The sequence below is a fragment of the Microtus ochrogaster genome, assembly GCF_000317375.1.
Source record: "Microtus ochrogaster isolate Prairie Vole_2 chromosome 14 unlocalized genomic scaffold, MicOch1.0 chr14_random_1, whole genome shotgun sequence".
Taxonomy (NCBI): Eukaryota; Metazoa; Chordata; class Mammalia; order Rodentia; family Cricetidae; genus Microtus; species Microtus ochrogaster.
The window spans coordinates 7,071,007-7,090,332 of NW_004949096.1; the positions used below are offsets into that span (position 1 = coordinate 7,071,007).

A 19,326-nucleotide genomic window follows, 5' to 3' on the forward strand; every position below is an offset into this window, starting at 1 on the left:
CGCGCGCCTCCCCCTCCCCCACCACGCGCGCAGCCTCCCGCCCGCCCGCTGCGCGTTTTGTCCCGCGTCTCGCCCCGTCCGTCTCCTGACTCGCTGCTCTTGTCCTTCCCTCCCGCTTTTTTCTCCTCTCTTCTCGGTCTAAAGATGCCCTCGGCCACCAGCCACAGCGGAAGCGGCAGCAAGTCGTCGGGACCGCCGCCGCCGTCCGGGCCCTCCGGGAGTGAGGCTGCGGCCGGGGCAGCTGCGCCGGCTTCTCAGCATCCGGCAACCGGCACCGGCGCGGTCCAGACCGAAGCCATGAAGCAGATTCTCGGGGTGATCGACAAGAAACTTCGGAACCTGGAGAAAAAAAAGGTGCGAGGAGATAACGGAGAGGGAGGTCTTGTGGCCCCGGCACGCCTGTCTCCGCGGTGGACGGAGTTTGGTGCCCAGAAAACGAGCGCCTCGGGGAGGTGCCTGTCACCTGACCCGAACGCGGCGCTGCCTCTAGGCCTCGGTTACTCACATCACTCTGCGTTGGGCCTTACCTCCCGGTAACGGGCTGCCTAGATGGTGGGGCCCCTTGCCGGGCCATCCGGCGGAGGCCACGGGGAAGAAACCGAGTGCCTGGTCAGCCGATCGCCTCGTGGACTTGAGAGACCCATGCCCTGTAACAGTGGCGTTTGCCCCTTAACACGACTCGAGGCTGGTGGAATGGCTCTGGCCCCTCTTCCCAGGGAGAGATGTGTGTCAGCCCTGAACTAGGGTCGCAGGCCCATCAGGCTCGTTTCGAGCCGGGCTTCGCTTGGGTACCCCCACCCTCTTCTGATGGGCTCCCTACATTTCCCCCTTTGTTTCGATTGTCTGGGTGCTCCGAACCTTACGCTCAGCCTAGTCACGGGGTGGTTTTTTTTTTTTTTCCTTTTTTTGCAGCGACTTTTAATTTTAACTAATTTTGTTGCTGCTGCAGCATACTAACGGGGCCGGGGGCCCATCTTCGATTGCAAGCCTTCGAGGGTGGATCTAGATTAGACTGGAGTAGACTGCCTCTGGGTCTCTGGGCACATGGAGTATCTAACATGGCGGCGGCTGCGGGAGAGGGAAACGCTGTACAGGAGCTGCATTGTGAGCACAAAGCGAAAGCAGGGGGGGGGGAGGGCAGAGACCTAGCAGCCGCCCCGCCTAGCCTCCCCCCCCCCAAAAAAAACCCGAGCCACACCCACTCAGTTTTTGGCTTTAATATTTAGATATTCTGGGCCACACGGTGAGATTACTTAAGTCAGCGTTTTGTTTTACGCTCTTAGTGCAGGACTGTATACCAACACAGTTCATTTGAAGGGTCTCGGTAGAAGTGAATTTCTATCTTAAGAAAAGTAATGGAAAAGGACAAGCAGATGGGTAGTATAGTAAAAACGGAGGTAATTACCCCTGGGACTGTTAGGCTAATTTGGCCTTTTACCGTAGGTAAAATGTAACTTTGATACCTTGTGCCTGCCCATCTTCGGGACATTTTCAATTTTGAAAAATTCCAGTGAAGATTTTTATTTAGTCATTCACAGGGTAGGATTGAAAAAGGAATATTGGCTTAAATCTGAGCTGTAGGAAGTTGGAAAAAAACATGACATTTTATGACTTAGCTTGATAACTTATCTGCTGACTTTCCCTTTTTAGTACATTCCCCATTGCTACTTTTCTGTCTCAGTGTTGAAGAGTGTTACTTTTTAAAAAATTTAATTTCCCATACCTTATTTGAAATTGAGAATATACATTAATTTGAGATCTCAAGCTCTTCTGAGAATTATTTTGTTATACAGGTGTTTTCTTAGTAATTGGAAAATGTATTAAAATAGTGAAAGCATCATAAGCTACATTCAAATATGCAGTTGTATACCAGCGTTTTTTGATAATTGCTATGTGAGTTTTTGCCACCCTATGTGAAACTGAGTCTAGTTATCTTAAAGTTTCTTAATGCAGTAAGCAAAAATGCTGATGCAATTTTGGGGGAGTTTTGGCCTTTTAGTATAGAAACCAATATGAACTTCAATGTTGTAATATTCTTAAGTATAGCTGTTAGTGGCTGTAAAATCTTTAAATATGTTCATTAAAAAACAACGCTGAGGGGCTGGAGAGATGGCTCAGAGGTTAAGGGCATTGACTGCTCTTCCAGAGGTTCGCAGTTCAATTCTCAGCACCACATGGTGGCTCACAACCATCTGTAATGAGATTTTCTGCACCAGAAGAGGCAGAGGTAGGTAGGAACTCTTTGAGTTCAAGGCCATCCTGGTCAACAGAGTTAGTTCTAGGACAGCTAGGGCTGGTACACAGAGAAACCCTGTCTTGAAAAATAAAACCACAAAACAGTGGTGAGTAGCAGTCATTGTATTTACTAGGTGTTTAAGGGGATTTGATAAACAAGGCACAGAAATCTTGACTAAAGTGCCTGTGAAGGCTTAGACCATGACTGGCCAGCTATGTTTAGGTGTAAATATTTGAATTCTTTCCACCAGAGAAATGCTGCTATCACCTGAACAGTGGTGGTGCATGCCTGTAATCCCAGCACTCAGGAAACAGGCAGGCAGACCCATCCTGGTCTACAGAGTGAATTACAGGACAACCAGGGGCTGTCTCAAAACGGTGCCTCAAAAAAGTAATGTAATTATTGTTAAAGATATTATAGACTCAGATAACCTAATGATTTAACAAACAACAATTACATAAAAATATTTTGTATCAGTTTTTTCTTTTGTTCTTAGTGTTTCGTTTGCTAAATATCAGTGGGAAGATTATAATCCACAGGCTGAGCTACTCATTAGACTATTGATGTGTCTTTAATGGCCACAGATTAAGGCATTGGATTTTGTACTAACATAAACACATCTGGTTTTTACTTTTCATTTTATTACTGGATGATTTGTCCTGTGAGAGCTTTTCAGTGACTGGGTTTTTTGTTGTTTTGTTTGGTTTTTTTTTTTTTGGAGATGGATCTTCTCTGTGTAGCCCTAACTGTCTTGAAACTTGTCCCTTAGGCTGGCCTCAAACTCACAGAGATTGACTTGCTTCTGCTTCCCAAGTGCCTGGCAGGATTGAGCATTTGTAATTTGTAATGGACCTAAAGTAGGGTTTACGTTATGAATCTGTTTTAATATGTCTTTAGAAACTAATGCAATAGCCATATTTTTTAATTTAGCAATTTATATTTGTTTCTTATCTATTCATACTACAACCTGCTAGACCAAGAAGGTATCTTAACAAAAGTTACCAGTAGATAATGTAGTATCAGTTTAAACCTGAGACCTGATACAATTTTATTTCATTTAAGAAAAGTAAGTTTTTTGTTCATTTCATTAATTTCTGCCATCAGAGGAAAGTTATTCTCTGTCCAGTGAGAATGCTTACCATTGGTGAAATATTATGTAATTCAGCCTAATAAATAAATGTCTTAGTCATTTTTAAAGTTTGGGCTAATAAGTATATCAATGTAGAACAATAAAAGTACATTTATAATATAGAGAATCAAATGCAAACATAAAATCCTTAGAAATTTGATTTAAACAAAGTACAAATACTGAGTTGAGGGACTTACTGCCTAGTTTCCTTTTAGTACAGAACTGGGTCTTAGACTATATAAGATATTTGGAAACAAAGTCTGAATTTTAAGAGACACTCATCTGATAGCTTAAGATGTAATCAGTTTTGGCCAGGCAGTGGTGTCACACACCTTTAATCCCAGCACTCGGCAGAGGCAGGCTGATCTCTTGAGTTCAAGTCCAGCTTGGTCTACAGGAGCTAGCTCCAGGACAGGCTCCAAAGCTACAGAGAAACCCTGTCTTTAAAAAAAAAGATGTAATGAGTTTGGATGTGAGGGATGTTTTTAATAGATGGCATTTAAAACAACTGGCAGTTCTGCTAGGTGAAAGGTTAGCATTCTTTTGTTTTAAAAATGATTTGTAACCAAAATTGATAAGGAAAAGTATATTTTTACACCATTCTCTAAAGCAGTACGCCTCAATCTGAGAGTCACAACCCCTGGGAGGCTGTTGGATAGCCCTGAGGGGGTCACATAAGATCCTTGGGAAACAGATATTTACATTACAGCTCCTAATAGTAGCAAAATTACAGTTATGAAGTAGCAGTGAAAATAGTTTATGGTTGGGGGTCACCACACATGAGGAACTGTACTAAAGGGTTGCAGCTTTAGGAAGGTTGAGAACCACTGCTTTATGCATGTTATATCTTTATAGCTAATATTGTTCATTAAAAAGAGTGAAACCAAGCTGGGTGGTGGTGGTGCATGCTTGCCTTTAATCCCAGTACTTGGGAGGCAGAGTTCAAGTTTGAGGCCAACCTGGTCTACAAAGTGACCAAAGGACAAGTTCCAAAGCTACAGAGAAACCCTGTCTTAAAAAAGAAGTCTAACTTTTCTAGATCTGCAGTGTCCCTTAGAATCTTTGATGCATCTGTTGTGCAGGGTATATGCTGTTTTGACAGATACTCATTCTTTAAACTTTTATAGATAAAAATTTTTTTCCTGGGAGAATGTAATTTTCAGATTTCTGGTGAATTAGCTTCTTCATTGATTTGCAAGATCTATTCATCTGCAATGCAGAGGCTAAAGTTACTTGATTTTGTGTTCTTAGAAAAAAGCTATAATGCTTAATTTGGGAGCAAGCTTATTTTTTGAGATAGGGTCTTTAAGTAACTCTGGTTGTCCTGGAATTTGCTGTTTAGATCAGGCTGTCCTGGAGCTTAGAGAACCACTTGCCTCTGCTTCCTGAGTACTGGGATTAAACCACCACACAAGGTTTTAAATTCATCTTGCCAAGGGGGAAAGTTATGATGTGTAATTGGTTCTTAGCTCTTTCATGTGTCATCTACCTCCCCCCACCATGGTTCTTTTCTTGGGTGAGAACAGAATCATGAGTGTTGTAAAAATGATAGACTAAATGATAGATTACTTGGCCGAAGTATTTTACTTCAGGAACTTACGTGAATAAGAATACATTTTGTGTTATATATAGATTAAGAATATAAATTGTGGAGCTGAGGCCAGCCTGGTCTACATATTGACTTCCAGGACAGCCAGAAGTATATGAGAGACCCTGTCTTGAAAAGGTGAAATAAAAAAATATGTAATTTGTTAAATTTTAAGTAAACAATTGTTAAATTTATTTTGAGAACTAGATGAAAGATTAGCACTGTCTCATCTTTTCAGATTAGTGAAATATTTAGTTGGTTAAAACATTTTGTCATGACTGATTGACTTTAATTTTATTACCATGTTGTTCCAGAAACTTAAACTTTTTTTAGAGCTTAAAGCCACCTTAGAATTAAAGCCAATTCATTTTATGGAAAAGCAAATAAAAACGCTTCTATAGAATGATTCAGGTCTGAATGTGATTGACTATCATTAAATTCATTGAGATAGTTAGAATTCATAATGATGTTCAACCTAATTGTTCATGGTAATTATCCTGGAGAACTAAATAAGCCCTTTTGCTTCAAATTCTTTAAAACATTTTAAAGTTTATTTTGTGTATATGAATGCTTTCCTAAATGTTTTTAAATGTACCATGTTTATATAGAACCTGCTGAGGAAATGGAATTACAGCTGGTTGTGATGTACCATGTGGGTGCTGGGAGTGGAACCTTAGCTTTCTCAATTGTAACAAGTGCTCTTAACAGTTGAACCACTTCTTCAAAGCCTTCTTCCCCCTTTTGAGATAGGATCGCACTGTCCTAGAACCTGCTCTGTAGATCAGGAACCTGCTCTGTAGACCAGGCTATCCTCAGAGAGATCTGTCTTCAACTCCCAAGTGCTTGGATTAAAGGTGTGCACCACTGAGCTGGGCTGTCTGTTTATTGGTGTGTCTTATCTTAATGTTGTCTCTGGCAGTTTTCGCAGCCAATATGAATTACGCTGGGATTCTTTTTGTAGCTTTAATGTTTATGCTTGAGTGTATTTGTGTGTTTATGTGGTTGTGAATTATTGTGTGGGCAATGGGAACCGTATCTGAGTCCTGTAAGAGGAGGAGGCTTTCTTAACTGCTGAGCCATTTCTCTAGTCCCTAGTTATTTTTTAAAAGCCAACATGCAGTTTGATGTAGTGGCACATGCCTTTAATACTAGCATTTTCGGGGCAGAGGCAGGGCTAGGCTACATAGGCCTTTGTCTCAAAAAACAAAATAATTCCAAAGATGAAAAGTATAGTATGCAAGAAAATAACTTTGTTGTTAGACCTTAATGTTACATTGCTCAGCTTTGTAAATTGTCCTTGTAATGGGGTGCTGAACCCCATTGTTGCGTATTGGGACATTGTTATAATTGAATCTAACCTCAAAAATTTTAAACTGAGTTTATTTGTATGTGTATACATGCATACTGTAGAGCACACATGTCACACTGTGCTTGTGGAGGTCAGAAAACTTTGGGGGGTGGTTTTCTTTCCTATGTAGATCCTGTGAATGGAACTCGGGTCATCAGATTTGGTGGTGTGTACCTTTACTGACTCATCCATTTTGCCAGATCTTTGCAAATGATTTAATGTAGTCAATGCTGACCTCAAATTTGCAATGTAGAAGGTGACCTTGAACTCTTGGCTCCTCCTGCGCCTCTGCTTCTCAAGTGCTAGAGATAACAGGTGTGTTCCACATGCCAAGTTGAAATTAAACTCTTAAAAAATTTTAAGTTTTTTATCTTGGTGGGCTCGGGTATATATATATATATATTTGCCAGTCTCAATCTTGAGATGTTGTAAACCAGGAAAAATTTGAGGAGCAGATACAACTCTTCATCTTAGTTCTTAGATCCTGAGCACCTAGTGTCTCTTAGTATATGTCCTCCACAACATAATGTGCCTGCAGTTAAGGACTGAGAGGGGTTAAAAAACAAAATTCAGCCCAGAATTACCTGGCTTCAGTTTGCATTCTCCCACCAGCTATGCCCAGTGCTCTTTATACAGCATGTGTAGAAAAGTATGGGAGAAAGAAGACTTTCCTGAATAGCGTTAAATTCATAATTCCTTGGGTAGGAGGGAGAATTAGATTAGGGTTAAGAGCACTGACTGTTCTTCCAGAGGACCTAGGCTCAATTCCCAGCACCCATGTGGCAGATCATACCTGTTTGTAATTCCAATTCCAGGGGCTCTGACATTCTCATACAAACAAACTTGCAGGCAAAACACCAATGAATACAAAATAAAAATAAATCAGTTTTTAGAAATTCACAATTCCTGAGGAAGGGGTAAGGTGTAATTGTTGATCAGTTTGCTAAAGAAGTCTGTTTCCCTTAGCTTTGTTACTTCAGACCTTTGTATACTGCTCTAGGTTCTTCATCTTAAGGGTTTTTTTTTTTTTTTTGAGACAGGTTTTCTCTGTGTACATCTGACTGTCTTAGAACTCACTCTGTAGACCAGGTTGGTCTTCTAGCTCACAAGATCTGCTTGCCTCTCCCTCTCAAGAACTGGGATTAAAGGTGTGTGCCACCACTGCCCAGCCACCTGAAGTTTTTTTTTTTTTTTTTGAGGTTGATGGTTGCCTTGTTGGAGGTAAAGATTATTAGTAAACCATTCTGCTGTTCTGCCCTTACACATAATAGTGCTAAATAGGATTGTTTCACTTTGGCGAAGTCATTACCTAGAAATGTTTGCATCATCATCAACAAAACCCTTAAACACACACTCTCTCTCATACTTTTTTGTTTTTTTGTAACGGTTTCTGTAATAGCCCTAGCTGTCTTAGAACTAATTCTTGTAGACAAAGCTGGTCTTGAACTCACAGAGATCTGTCTGCACTTTGCCTCCTGAGTGCTAGGATTACCACTGCCTGGCTCTTTCTTTTTTTAAAGTGAGCTTGTATTTTTATTTTCAGGTGGGCAGAATTGATGAAGACAAGTAGAACAAATAGAAATTTCTGGTAGTGTAAGCAGGATTTTGTCAATAGTTGTTGTATAGAGGTCAAGGGTAATTCCTTGCATGAGAACCATTGTGAATTACTGGACAATGCATTCTTTATGTGTTCTTATTCCAACATAGAAATTAAAAAAATTGACACGTGGTGGTATGCCCTTTATTTTTTATTTATTTTTATTGAGCTCTGTATTTTCCTCTGCTCCCCTCTTCCTTTCAATCCTCCCCCAAGGTCCCCATGTTCCCATTTTACTCAGGAGATCTTGTTTTTTTCTACTTCCCATGTAGATTAGATCTATGTAAGTCTTTGTGTTCGCATTGTTGTCTACTGTCTCTAGAATTGTGGTTTGTGGGGTGGTTTTCTCTGCTTTATGTTTAAAAACCACCTAGAGTGAGTGAGTACATGTGATAGTTGTCTTTCTGTGTCTGGGTTACCTCACTCAAAATAATGTTTTCTAGCTCTATCCATTTTCCTGCAAAATTCAAGCTGTCATTTTTTTCTGCTGTGTAGTACTCCATTGTGTAAGTGTACCACATTTTCCTTATCCATTCTTCGGTCCAGGGGCATTTAGGTTGTTTCCAGGTTCTGGCTATGACAAACAGTACACACCTTTAATCCCAGCACGAGGATGGATCTTTGAGTTTGAGGCCAGCCTACTACTGTGTTTTTCAATTGTGTAGATTCACCTTTTTGAATAACTTTGTTAAACCAAACAGCAAATAGTTCTAAGTACTAAAAAAGAACCAACAAAATAACAAAAACCAAAACCTTGTGATCATTATATTTTTCAACTTTCAGCTTTTGACTTTTAGGTGGTGTACTGAGGATGGAACTCGGCCTTTGACATACCAGGCAAAAGCACACTAAGCTTCAGTGTGCTTCATCTCTAGCCCAGCTTCAGATTTTGTAAGAGTGTGATCAAAGTAGATGGTGTTGGAACTCTTGACTAAATTTTCTTTTTCTTACCAGGGTCAGTTGTTTCCATTTCTGCATGGACAGTGAGTAAGGGTTTTGCAGGATTATCTTTTTAAATTGTGAAATAAAACTTTTGTATATATAACCTGTTTGAAAAAAATAGAATGAGATTAGATAACATCTAATAAATACCGAGAAATACCTTCCTCTTACACTCTTAATACTTTTTTGTTTAGGGCAGACTAATGCTACATGAACAGGCCTTCAACATTTGAAGAGAACTGTTACAGATCTTCTGAGTTGTACGTGTTTTCTCCACTATTCTCTGAAAAACTGACAATTTTTGCTGCTTTTACGAATTTTACCAGCTACTAATTCTCAGTGGAGAGTGACTAGGAAGTAGCTGCCCATTGCTTAGACAGTCAGAAGTGGCATTTCTCTAGGTGATGACGTGGGGAATGGAGGCCTTAGTAACTTGAAATAGCATCTGGAGAAATCACTAATAAAGTTAAGGGAAAGAGAAATCTCTACCTTTCTGTGTCTGGATTTATGGGTGTTAAAGTATTACTGGATTTATTTGACTTGGGAACATAAAATATAGCTAGGTGCTTTATTTTTTAATTTTAGGCTTCACTTTTATCTGTTTCAGGTTAGAGTCTTCATTAGTTAAGAACAGGAGTTACTGGCTTTTCCCTGGGTAGCACAGTTTTTCAGGTGTTGTCTTCCTGGGACTAGTTACAGCCGAATAATTTTAGTATTTTTGGAGTTTCACATTTGGATTTCTTTGAAAATGCATAATTAAAAATGTTTTCTTTGGGGTGGCTCAGCAGTTAAGAGCATGTGTTGCTCTTGCTTACGACCTACCATTTGTAATTCTGTTGTACTAGCTCCCAGGGGTCTAAGTCCTTCTTCTGACTTCATTGCACCAGGTATACATATGGTGCACATACCTACATGCATATAAACACTCATACACATAAAACAGACAAAAGATGGTTTCTTTAGTGGGAATTGTTGGCTATAATAGTAATGTTTGGGAGTACATCTGTCACAGATACCCAACCTTTCTTTATTGCTTTTAGAAGCCTATGTCAGTAAAGGGACTTTGAAGGCAATACAGAACTCTGAAAAGGATGGAAGCTTAAGATTCACTGCTACTACTCATAATTGCAGGCTGGAAAAAGGAAGCAGCAGTATAGGCAGAGGCAGAAATGAAATGTAGTGATCTAAACGATGGGCTGTTGAGGTACACATGATTTTTCTGGGATTTATTATGACAAGTTATTTTACTTCTATCTCATAGTTAGAATTTCATGTAGTACTGCTGACTCTTGAAAGAACAAAGAAACTGGAGTTAGAACGGGCCAGAATAGCACTTGGTACAGTTATTTCTCTACCATCTGGTTAGAGTCTTTGACCTTTGAATCCAGTCATACTTCTACTGCATGCCTTTTCTTAAAAGATTTGTTATTTTGGGAAATGCCCTGGTTTTTGTCTTCCTCATATGGTACTATAATTGAAAATTTTTAATACAGTTCACTATATGTAGTAGTTGAAGAAGAAACCCTAACTTGAATTTCACAATTGATGTTTCAAGACATGAAGGAAAGATTAGTGTTAATTAATATTATGATAGGCTTTCTAATGAAGATACCTCTTTATGCTATGAGTAGACCTCCATTTTGCAGGGGAGAAAGGCTGACAACGTTTTGTGCTTAGGATGAGTAGTTTTTTTTATCACTCTGTTAGACGGCCATGTTCTGGAAGTAGGGAAAAACAAATCTGTTACCCTTTATCTTTGCCCCTTTGTTTATTTTATGTTTTACTTGTTAGTATACCCTAAATGTATTAACCTAATTTATAATGTGGAATTTAAACCCAAATGCATAAATTTCTAGTTGAACTTAATTTGAATTGGAAGTAAAAAATAAGAGCAAAAGCTCTTAAGATAGTATCATTTGTCTCTAGTTGTTTGAAAGCTATCTTATCTTTAAGGTACCACTCACTGGTGGTGTTGGGCAGTGGAGTAATGGCATCACTTTCCTTCACCAAAAGCTACTTGGCAGTTTAACTTTACTAGTGTGGCAAACTGTTTTGTAATATAACAGTAGACTGTTGAGGCTTTCTGTCTAGTACAAGGTCATTACTGAATTAAATTATACACCACTTTTAACTTCTGGGGTCTTAGTTTCTGACTAAGATTTAACAGAAGCACTATTTTTCAGTAAAAGGTGGTGGTAATTCAATGTGAGTAAGCTTTCTGTGGTTATGATCAAATACATGAAAAAAATCAAAGGAAGACAGGTTTACTTTGGCTCACAGTTTCGGCCTGTCTTCATCTGAATGAGGAACACAACCTGGAATAAAGCTGCTATGGTAGCTGGAAAACAGAAAAGAGGAAGGGGCCGGGGACAAGACTCTTGGCAAGTTTCTATTACCTGTCAGGTTGTAACCTATCAATAGACTAGTATTCATTGGTGAGGGTTAATTACTACTCATCTAGTCACTTCCGAAAGCCTTGTCTCGATACTCCTGCTTTGGGACCATGGTGTATGCTTTGGGGGAGGAATTTCAGATGCAAATCTTAACAAGTATTCAGACCATGAATGGATAATTTTTCTTATGCAGTGGTTGCTGGGTTAGATTATAGTTGGTCTAGAAACCAAACCATTCAATTTTCTTAATTGTTTATAGTTGAACCTTTAAGCAACTTGTTTTCATAAATGAAAATTTCTGGGCTCTACTGGACATACTTTTAACAGGGGAATTACTCTGTGTTTGACCTATGTGGATCTTAAACTTAGCTGTGTACAGAGTCACAGAGAGCATGATAAAATGCAGATTGTTGTACCCCAACATGGAGGTTGGTACGAAGATTTTTGTATTTCTAAAAGTTTCCCTGGATGATGTTGCTGGTTTTGAGGGTTACATTTTAGGACTTACTGACTTAGAACAACAAAGTCTTTTCATTGTAGAGATTTGGTTGTATGAAATAGTGAACAGAGTTCCTTTCTAGCTCATCTTTGCGTGGTGATTCAATTCTATGTCTTAGCAGTGATTCTCTGTTATATATGCTGATAAAATAGCTAGTCCCAGGGGGTACTTTTATATTAGAAAGTGTTAACAGTTACAGAATAACCTATGTAATGCTAAGAAGAAACTATTACAGTGACTTCATTTGTTTTACTAATAAAATTTTTAAAAAAAATTTGATAACTTAAGGAATTTTTGATCAAAGAACTGTGGTTTCTTTATTTCTGTTTGTTTTTTTATCCTCTAGTTTTTAACAGTAGAGTTTGACTTCCTGACCACTGTTTCATTGTCTGAGTCTTCTGTGAGGAGGAGTCTTTAAAGCCTGGGAAACCTTTTGGGTTTTCTTTTTTTGTTTTCCAGATAGGGTCTCTTTATGTAGCTCTGGCTGTCCTAGAACTGATTGTGTAGACAAGATGGCTTCAGAGATCCGCCTGTTTCCCAAGTTCTAGGATTAAAGACATGTGACACTATGCCTGGCTAAGGTTTCTTTTTTTACAAAAAAAGATAATTTCAAGCCAGAGGATTTTTGAAACCCTATTCAGTTGCATAGAAGCAGAGAAGTGGTTACAGTGTATCGACTAGGTGAAATGGTAGCTTCATGCTAATGGGTTAAATAGAACAAATACAGTATTTTCCTGAATGAATTCACTTTATGCCATTTATTTGCATGAATGCTTTGAAGGATGGATGAAGGAAGGATGAAGCATAGAAGTGTAGCTTATATGTTCAGTATGTACAGTTGGGTAGAAGAGTATCTTAACTACCATGATGCTCAGTCATGTCTGGCTTATGACATTTGTTTTTTTAGTACTAAAATAAGCAGTATTTTTGGGTTTACATTCTTGTATTTGATGTTTGTGATTCAGTTTATTTCTTACTTTGCTATTAAACTTTAGCTAGATGAATATATTACTTAAGCTGGAGTATAGCTGAAAATTGAGACAAAATTTGAAGTAGACTTTGAATATCGATTAGGTTTTCTCATTTTGACATGGTTAAACTGATAAAATTTATTCCTTTTTTTATGCAGGGAAAGCTTGATGATTATCAGGAACGAATGAACAAAGGGGAAAGGCTCAATCAAGATCAGCTGGTAAAGATGCTAATGTTTTACTTCAATGAAGACTCAGTGTTCATTATTTTAAAAGAAAATTTTATAGTTGTGTTCTACTGAAAATGGATTTTTTTGTCATTTTAGGATGCTGTATCTAAGTACCAGGAAGTCACAAATAATTTGGAATTTGCAAAGGAATTACAGAGGAGTTTCATGGCACTAAGTCAGGATGTAAGTAAAAGATAATGTGTAAAATATTAAAGTTTCCATTAACTTTATCTTTTGGGGTTAATTCCTTCGCTACTGTCGCTACTCTGCAAGCTGTGGAGACTGGATTCAATTATATCCTATATAATTGCCAATTCTGTATAACTGAGAACACTTTTCTTGGAAAGGACTGTGTTAAAGATAGGATAAACATAATTATGTGAGATCTCAGCTAGTATAAAAATATTTTTCCATAAATTCCTTTAATTTTATGCGTATTTATTTCACCAATGTTCTTAAGGAATGTGATAGACTGATATATACATTTACTGCTCTTAATCCACCCTTGATCCTACAGAAGGGCAACTTTTCCCTAAATGCATGTTACTGGCTGACAATAATTGAATTTTTTAACTAGTACCTTTCTTTTGTGCCAATCTTAGTCACTGTTCTTTTGCTGTAAAGAGACACTATGATTAAGGCAACTTTCAGTTACAGGAGTTTAGCCCATTATTATCATGGCAGTATACAGGCAGACATGGTGCTAGAGAAGAATCTTGAGAGTTCTACATTTGGATTCATTGAGGGAGATAGAGAATTGGATCTGGTTTGGGCTTTTGAAACCTCAGAGTTCCCCCCAGTGACACTTCCTCCAGTAAGGTCACACCACCTGATCCTTCTCAAATAGTGCTGCTCCCTGATGAGTTAGCATTCAAATGCATGAGCCTATGGGGGCCATACTTACTCAAACCACTACAGAGCCTTTTTATAGAATAGCAAAGATTGTGCAATCTGTAAACAATAAAAATATATATTCTCAGTTTGACTGAAAGTCCAAGACCTTGCAAGATATTGGCATCTGGTAAGACCTTTCTTAGAATTGTGTAACAAGACAGAAGAGGGAAGAAGAGTGTGATTCTATTTCCACAGCTTTTTTCATAGCAACATTGATCAGTTCATCAGAGTGGTGCCCTTAGGACCAAAGTAATCATCAAAGACTCTACTTCTCAGCGCTTGAATTTAGACCTTTACTAAAATTTCCATTATGTTAGTTCAGGGTATGGCAGTTACACAGCAACCATAATAACCAAGTGAAAGATATTTGTGCTTGTTTAGGTTAGAACTTTAAGATAGACAAACTATTTTTTTCTTTGACCTTTTTTTTTCTAAATATAGTTTATTTTTAAAAAGATGCTATGCAGTTAATCTACATATTTACAAATATTAGACTCTTTTGTATCTACAGAGTAGCATTAGCCTAGCTTTAATCTATCTTTTCTTGTCACACCTTCACTACTTGAGCTTATATTTTATTACAATTATTATGAAAGAAATCTTTGGGCTAGGATCTGAGTTGTTAAAAGTGAGGACCTGAGTTAGATCCCAAGAACCCATTTACAGGCTAGGCATGGTGGCACTTGCTTGTAATCTTAGCATTAGGAAGTGAAGACAGTCAGATAGATCCCAGGGGCCAGCTATCCAGTCAGCCTATCCTCCTAAGTGAGTGTCAGGCCAGGGGGAAACCTTGTCTTTAAAAAAAAAAGGAGATAGCACCTCAGAAAAGATGACTGAATTCTTCCTGTTCTAGGTGTGTGTGTGTGTGGGTTTACACGTGTGTGTACATAAATACACACATATGGGCAGTTATTTCTTTAAGATGTTCCGCCACTACTTCTCTTTCTGTTTTCTGCTTCCAGCTACCTATAAAAGACCTTCCTCATTTAAACTGCTCCCAATATTGAAAAGCTCATTCATTTCAGTAGACATTTTCACCTTGTAAGCTTACTTACCCATGCTAACTTAACATCTTATCACTTTTTATATATGTATACTGTATGATTACTTTTCATTTATTGCTTTGATACCATTTATTTCTTCTGGTGCCAATATAAACTATCTTGTTATTTCAATTTTCATTATTCCTTCATTCTCTTTAAGTTATGAATTTTTTTATGGGTTATAAAATCTTTTATGGGTGTTTTGCTTGTTTATGTGTGTGTACCACATGTATGTAGTATCTTTGTAGAACCAGAAGAGGTTTAGGTCCCCTGGAACTGGAGTGAGAGATGGTTGTGATCTGCCCTGTGGGTTCTGGAAATTGAATCTGGGTCCCCTAGAAGAGCAGACAGTGCTCCTTGACCCCAAGACAACTCTGCAATCCCCTAATAAGTGTATATATGTCTATTTTATTTTTTCCCATGTCAGTTTATTCTAGCAAAGCTTGAGGTGGTGGAAAAGTGTAAAGAAAAATAGTGCCATGTCTCTTGAAAAAAAATTTACCTTTCTCTTACTTCTAAACTGATGCTAAACATGATAAAGGAGAGAAATATTTGACTTTGTCCTTTCAGCCCTTCAAACTGAGAAAAAAAAATACTTACTTTACCTAATTTATACGATCCTTTTTTCTGTCAGTATTTTTTTTTCAATTCATAAAGACTTGAGTTTTGTTTACTGTCTTTCAAATACTGAAACTCCTTTCTGATATCAGTGATTGTTGATGATACAATACAGCAAGGAGGAATTAGTAGATTTTTGGCTTGTTCTTGCAAGTTAGTAGAAGGTACCAAGTTGAAATTCTGATGTCTCATGTTAATGTTCTTTGGTAGATTCAGAAAACCATAAAGAAGACTGCACGTCGGGAGCAGCTTATGAGAGAAGAAGCAGAGCAGAAGCGCTTAAAAACTGTTCTTGAGTTACAGTACGTACTGGATAAACTGGGAGATGACGAAGTCAGAACTGATCTGAAACAAGGCTTGAACGGAGTGCCAATACTGTCTGAAGAAGAACTGTCATTGTTAGATGAGTTCTACAAGTTAGTAGACCCCGAGCGGGACATGAGTCTAAGGTATGGTGGTGTCTGGAATAGAATCTCAGAAATACTGCTCTATTGACAGTTGGACGGTAGTTAATGTGTTTTTTGTTATTTACAAGGTTAAATGAGCAGTATGAACATGCCTCCATTCACTTGTGGGACTTGCTGGAAGGGAAAGAAAAGCCTGTATGTGGAACAACCTGTAAGTATTTCAGATAATTCTGATTCTGTAGCTAGGAGTCTTTAAAATTCCTTTTCTATTTAATATTGAAGACATTTTTTTTTTTTTTCCGAGACTGGGTTTCTCTGTAGCTTTGGTGCCCGTCCTGGAACTAGCTCTGTAGACCAGGCTGTCCTCGAACTCCCAGAGATCCGCCTGCCTCTGCCTCCCGAGTGCTGGGATTAAAAGCATGCGCCACCATTGCCTGGCAATATTGAAGACATTTTGTAAGAGTATGAGTAACAATTTTGATTTTGGGTTTTGATGTTTTTTTGTTTTGTTTTTGGTTTTTTTTTTTTTTTTTTAACCATGCCTCAGTGACATCCTTTATTTCTTGTATTTGATACCTTTCTTTGGGCAAGATTTGTGTACATGGCTTTTCTTCTGCCATGAAATGCTTCCCTCATATATATTTGACTTCTGTGTTAGCTCTTGCTTGATTATGCAAGGAAAGTTTGGTAGTCTCACCCTGACTAGGACTAATCTGTTATTTTATATCATGTAGTTTTGTCATTTTTATATTTTGATAACCCCTTTCATTAGGTTATAAGATTAGTGTGCACTGGTTATGGTGTCTTACACCTTTAATCCTAGCATTTAGGAGGTAGAGGCAGATTTCTGTGAGTTTATGGCCAGCTTGGTCTATAAAGCAAGTTCCAGGACAACCAGGGCTACATGAAGAAACCTTGTCTTGAAATGCCCTCACCCAATAAATGATAAAAATAAGAGATTTATTTTTAATTATTTTTGTGAGTATGTGTCTGTATGAGTATGTTTGTGAGTGCAGTTTTCTGAGGTGGTTATAAGAGAGTGTCAGATCTCTTAGATTTGACATTCAGATGATTGTGATCCAATCCCTGTTTGAGCATAGGTCCTCTGCGAGAGCAACAAGTAAGTACTCTTAATCTCCGAGTCATTTCTTCAGTGCCAAGAGCATGCCTAAGACAGCATGTGCAACAGAGATGCTTATTGAATGAATCAATAATCTTAGCTTTATTCCTTTTTTGCTTGATTTGTAATAGTGTGAGTAGGTTCTATTTCCTTCCTACTATGCTGTAATTTATGTATTTGTGTGTTTTACTAACAGTTGATTAATTTTACTTCTATTTTATAGACCTTTCAAATCTGTTATTGTCAGACTGCAACATTGTAATTCATATTACATCATTTTTTTTTCCAGATAAAGCACTAAAGGAAATTGTTGAGCGTATGTTTCAATCAAGCTACTTTGACAGCACTCACAGCCATCAGAATGGGCTGTGTGAGGAGGAAGAGGCAGCCTCAGCACCTACAGTGGAAGACCAGGTAGCTGAAGCTGGTGAGTACTTGGGAAGATAGGAGCTTTAGTTTTGGTCCTGACCTGCCTTTCTGTTTCCTTTGATAATGGTGTGTGTGTGTGTTTAGTTATATATATATTTAAATTTTAAAGTACACTTGAAGTATGGCAAGATATGTTAGTAATCTGAAGTATTCAGTGCCTATCATTTGTCTTACAGGCTTTGTACAGGCTTTGATCACGTAACGACATAAAATATGATAATGTCAATTTTTTTTAGGTGGGGAGAGAGTGTAGACTGTGGTCCTGGTCTGTAAACTTAACAGCAAGGGATTCTTTGCAGTTCCTATTTATCATCTTAATGCAACACTAGTGTGACTAGATAATCTGAGTACTTTCATGGACATTCTTAAATTGATGAGTAAAATTGAATACAGTTAGCTACTGCAAAATTTGGGGGCTATTTCAAAACATGAGTTCAGAACTTGATTGCTTAAGGTAAAAACCTACTTGAGCACCAAGCTATCTAAATTGTAGTAAATTGCTAAATATTCCAGGTTTCTATTTAGGTTGTGCTGTTAGGTCAAGTCTTAAGGGGAAGACTGCTTATTGATGGAATATGGGTAGTGAGATAGATTTGTCTTTTGGTTTTTTGAGACAGGGTTTCTCTGTGTAGCTTTGACTGCCCTGGAGCTCACTTTGTATACCAGATTGGCTTGAACTTAGAGATCTGCTTTGCTCTGTCTCTTGAATGCTGGATTAAAAGTGTGTGCCACCACTACTCAGCAAGACAGGCTTTTTGTGATGTTAGTTTTTCTGCTTTTATTAATAAATTTTATTGTTACTGTTTTTTTTCTTCAGATAGTCTTTTTTTTTGTTTTTTTCGAGACAGGGTTTCTCTGTGGTTTTGGAGCCTGTCCTGGAACTAGCTCTTGTAGACCAGGCTGGTCTCGAACTCACAGAGATCCGCCTGCCTCTGCCTCCTGAGTGCTGGGATTAAAGGCGTGCGCCACCATCGCCCGGCTTTTCTTCAGATAGTCTTAATATATAACTTATACTGGTCTGGAATTCCTAGATATCTGCCTGCCTTTGTCTCAGAGTGTAGGATTTAAAGGTGTGCACCAAACTGGGCATGCTTTGAGGCAGGTGGATCTCTGTGAGTACAAGGCAAACCTAGTCTATAAAGTGAGTTTCAAGATAGCCAGAGCTCTACATAGTGAGACCCTGTCTCCAGGTGTGTGTATGTCATGTTGGCCCAATCTAGAAGGTTTTTATTTTTCTTTATGTTCACCCTAGAAGCTATTGTTAATGAATGTAATTCATCCTGGAATAACGTAAAGAAACTGTTAAACAAAAGGTATAATAATAACTTACCACTAATATATTCATATTCCTTGATTATCTGATGGTAACTTATTACTTTAGATTAGATTTTAAGTGGAACTGAGTATGTTGAAACAAATTTTCACCTTTTTTGGCTTATCATTTACAGACTTTTGTTTTTCCTTTTTTTTTTTTTAAGATTTATTTATTATGTACACAGTGTTCAGCCTCCATGTATGCCTGCAGGCCAGAAGAGGGCACCAAACCTCATTACATATGGTTGTGAGCCACCATGTGGTTGCTGGGAATTGAACTTGGGACCTCTGGAAGAACAGTCAGTGCTCTTAACCTCTGAGCCATCTCTCCAGTCCCAGGCTTTGTTTTTCTTAAGAGCAGTTTTAGATTCATAGTGAAATTAAGCATAAAGTGTGGGTGGGGGCGGGGAAGAGATGTCTCCCTAGTTAAGAACACTGACTGCTTCTGCAAGAACCAGGGTTTGATTTTTTGTTTTGTTTTGTTTTTTGAGACAGGGTTTCTCTGTGGCTTTGTTTTTTTTTTTTTTTTTTGATCCTGTCCTGGAACTAGCTTTTGTAGACCAGGCTG

The 19,326-nt window shown here is 38.3% G+C and overlaps 1 protein-coding gene across 3 annotated transcripts in view; it reads left to right on the forward strand.

Annotated features, from left to right (window-relative positions):
* Nucleotides 1-30: 30 nt before the first annotated feature.
* Caprin1 (cell cycle associated protein 1) overlaps nucleotides 31-19,326 on the forward strand; it is a 36,230-nt gene continuing 16,934 nt past the window's right edge. Inside the window, exons 1-6 of one of the 3 annotated variants that reach the window (XM_013352644.1) lie at nucleotides 31-354; nucleotides 12,862-12,924; nucleotides 13,030-13,116; nucleotides 15,699-15,937; nucleotides 16,024-16,106; nucleotides 17,305-17,442. In XM_013352644.1, the coding sequence (XP_013208098.1) occupies nucleotides 145-354; nucleotides 12,862-12,924; nucleotides 13,030-13,116; nucleotides 15,699-15,937; nucleotides 16,024-16,106; nucleotides 17,305-17,442 (820 nt within the window). In that variant the 5' untranslated portion in view covers nucleotides 31-144. Of the gene's footprint in view, nucleotides 355-9,079; nucleotides 9,101-12,861; nucleotides 12,925-13,029; nucleotides 13,117-15,698; nucleotides 15,938-16,023; nucleotides 16,107-17,304; nucleotides 17,443-19,326 lie in introns of those variants that run through there. The other 2 variants (XM_005364074.3, XM_026787652.1) reach the window with 2 other exon arrangements.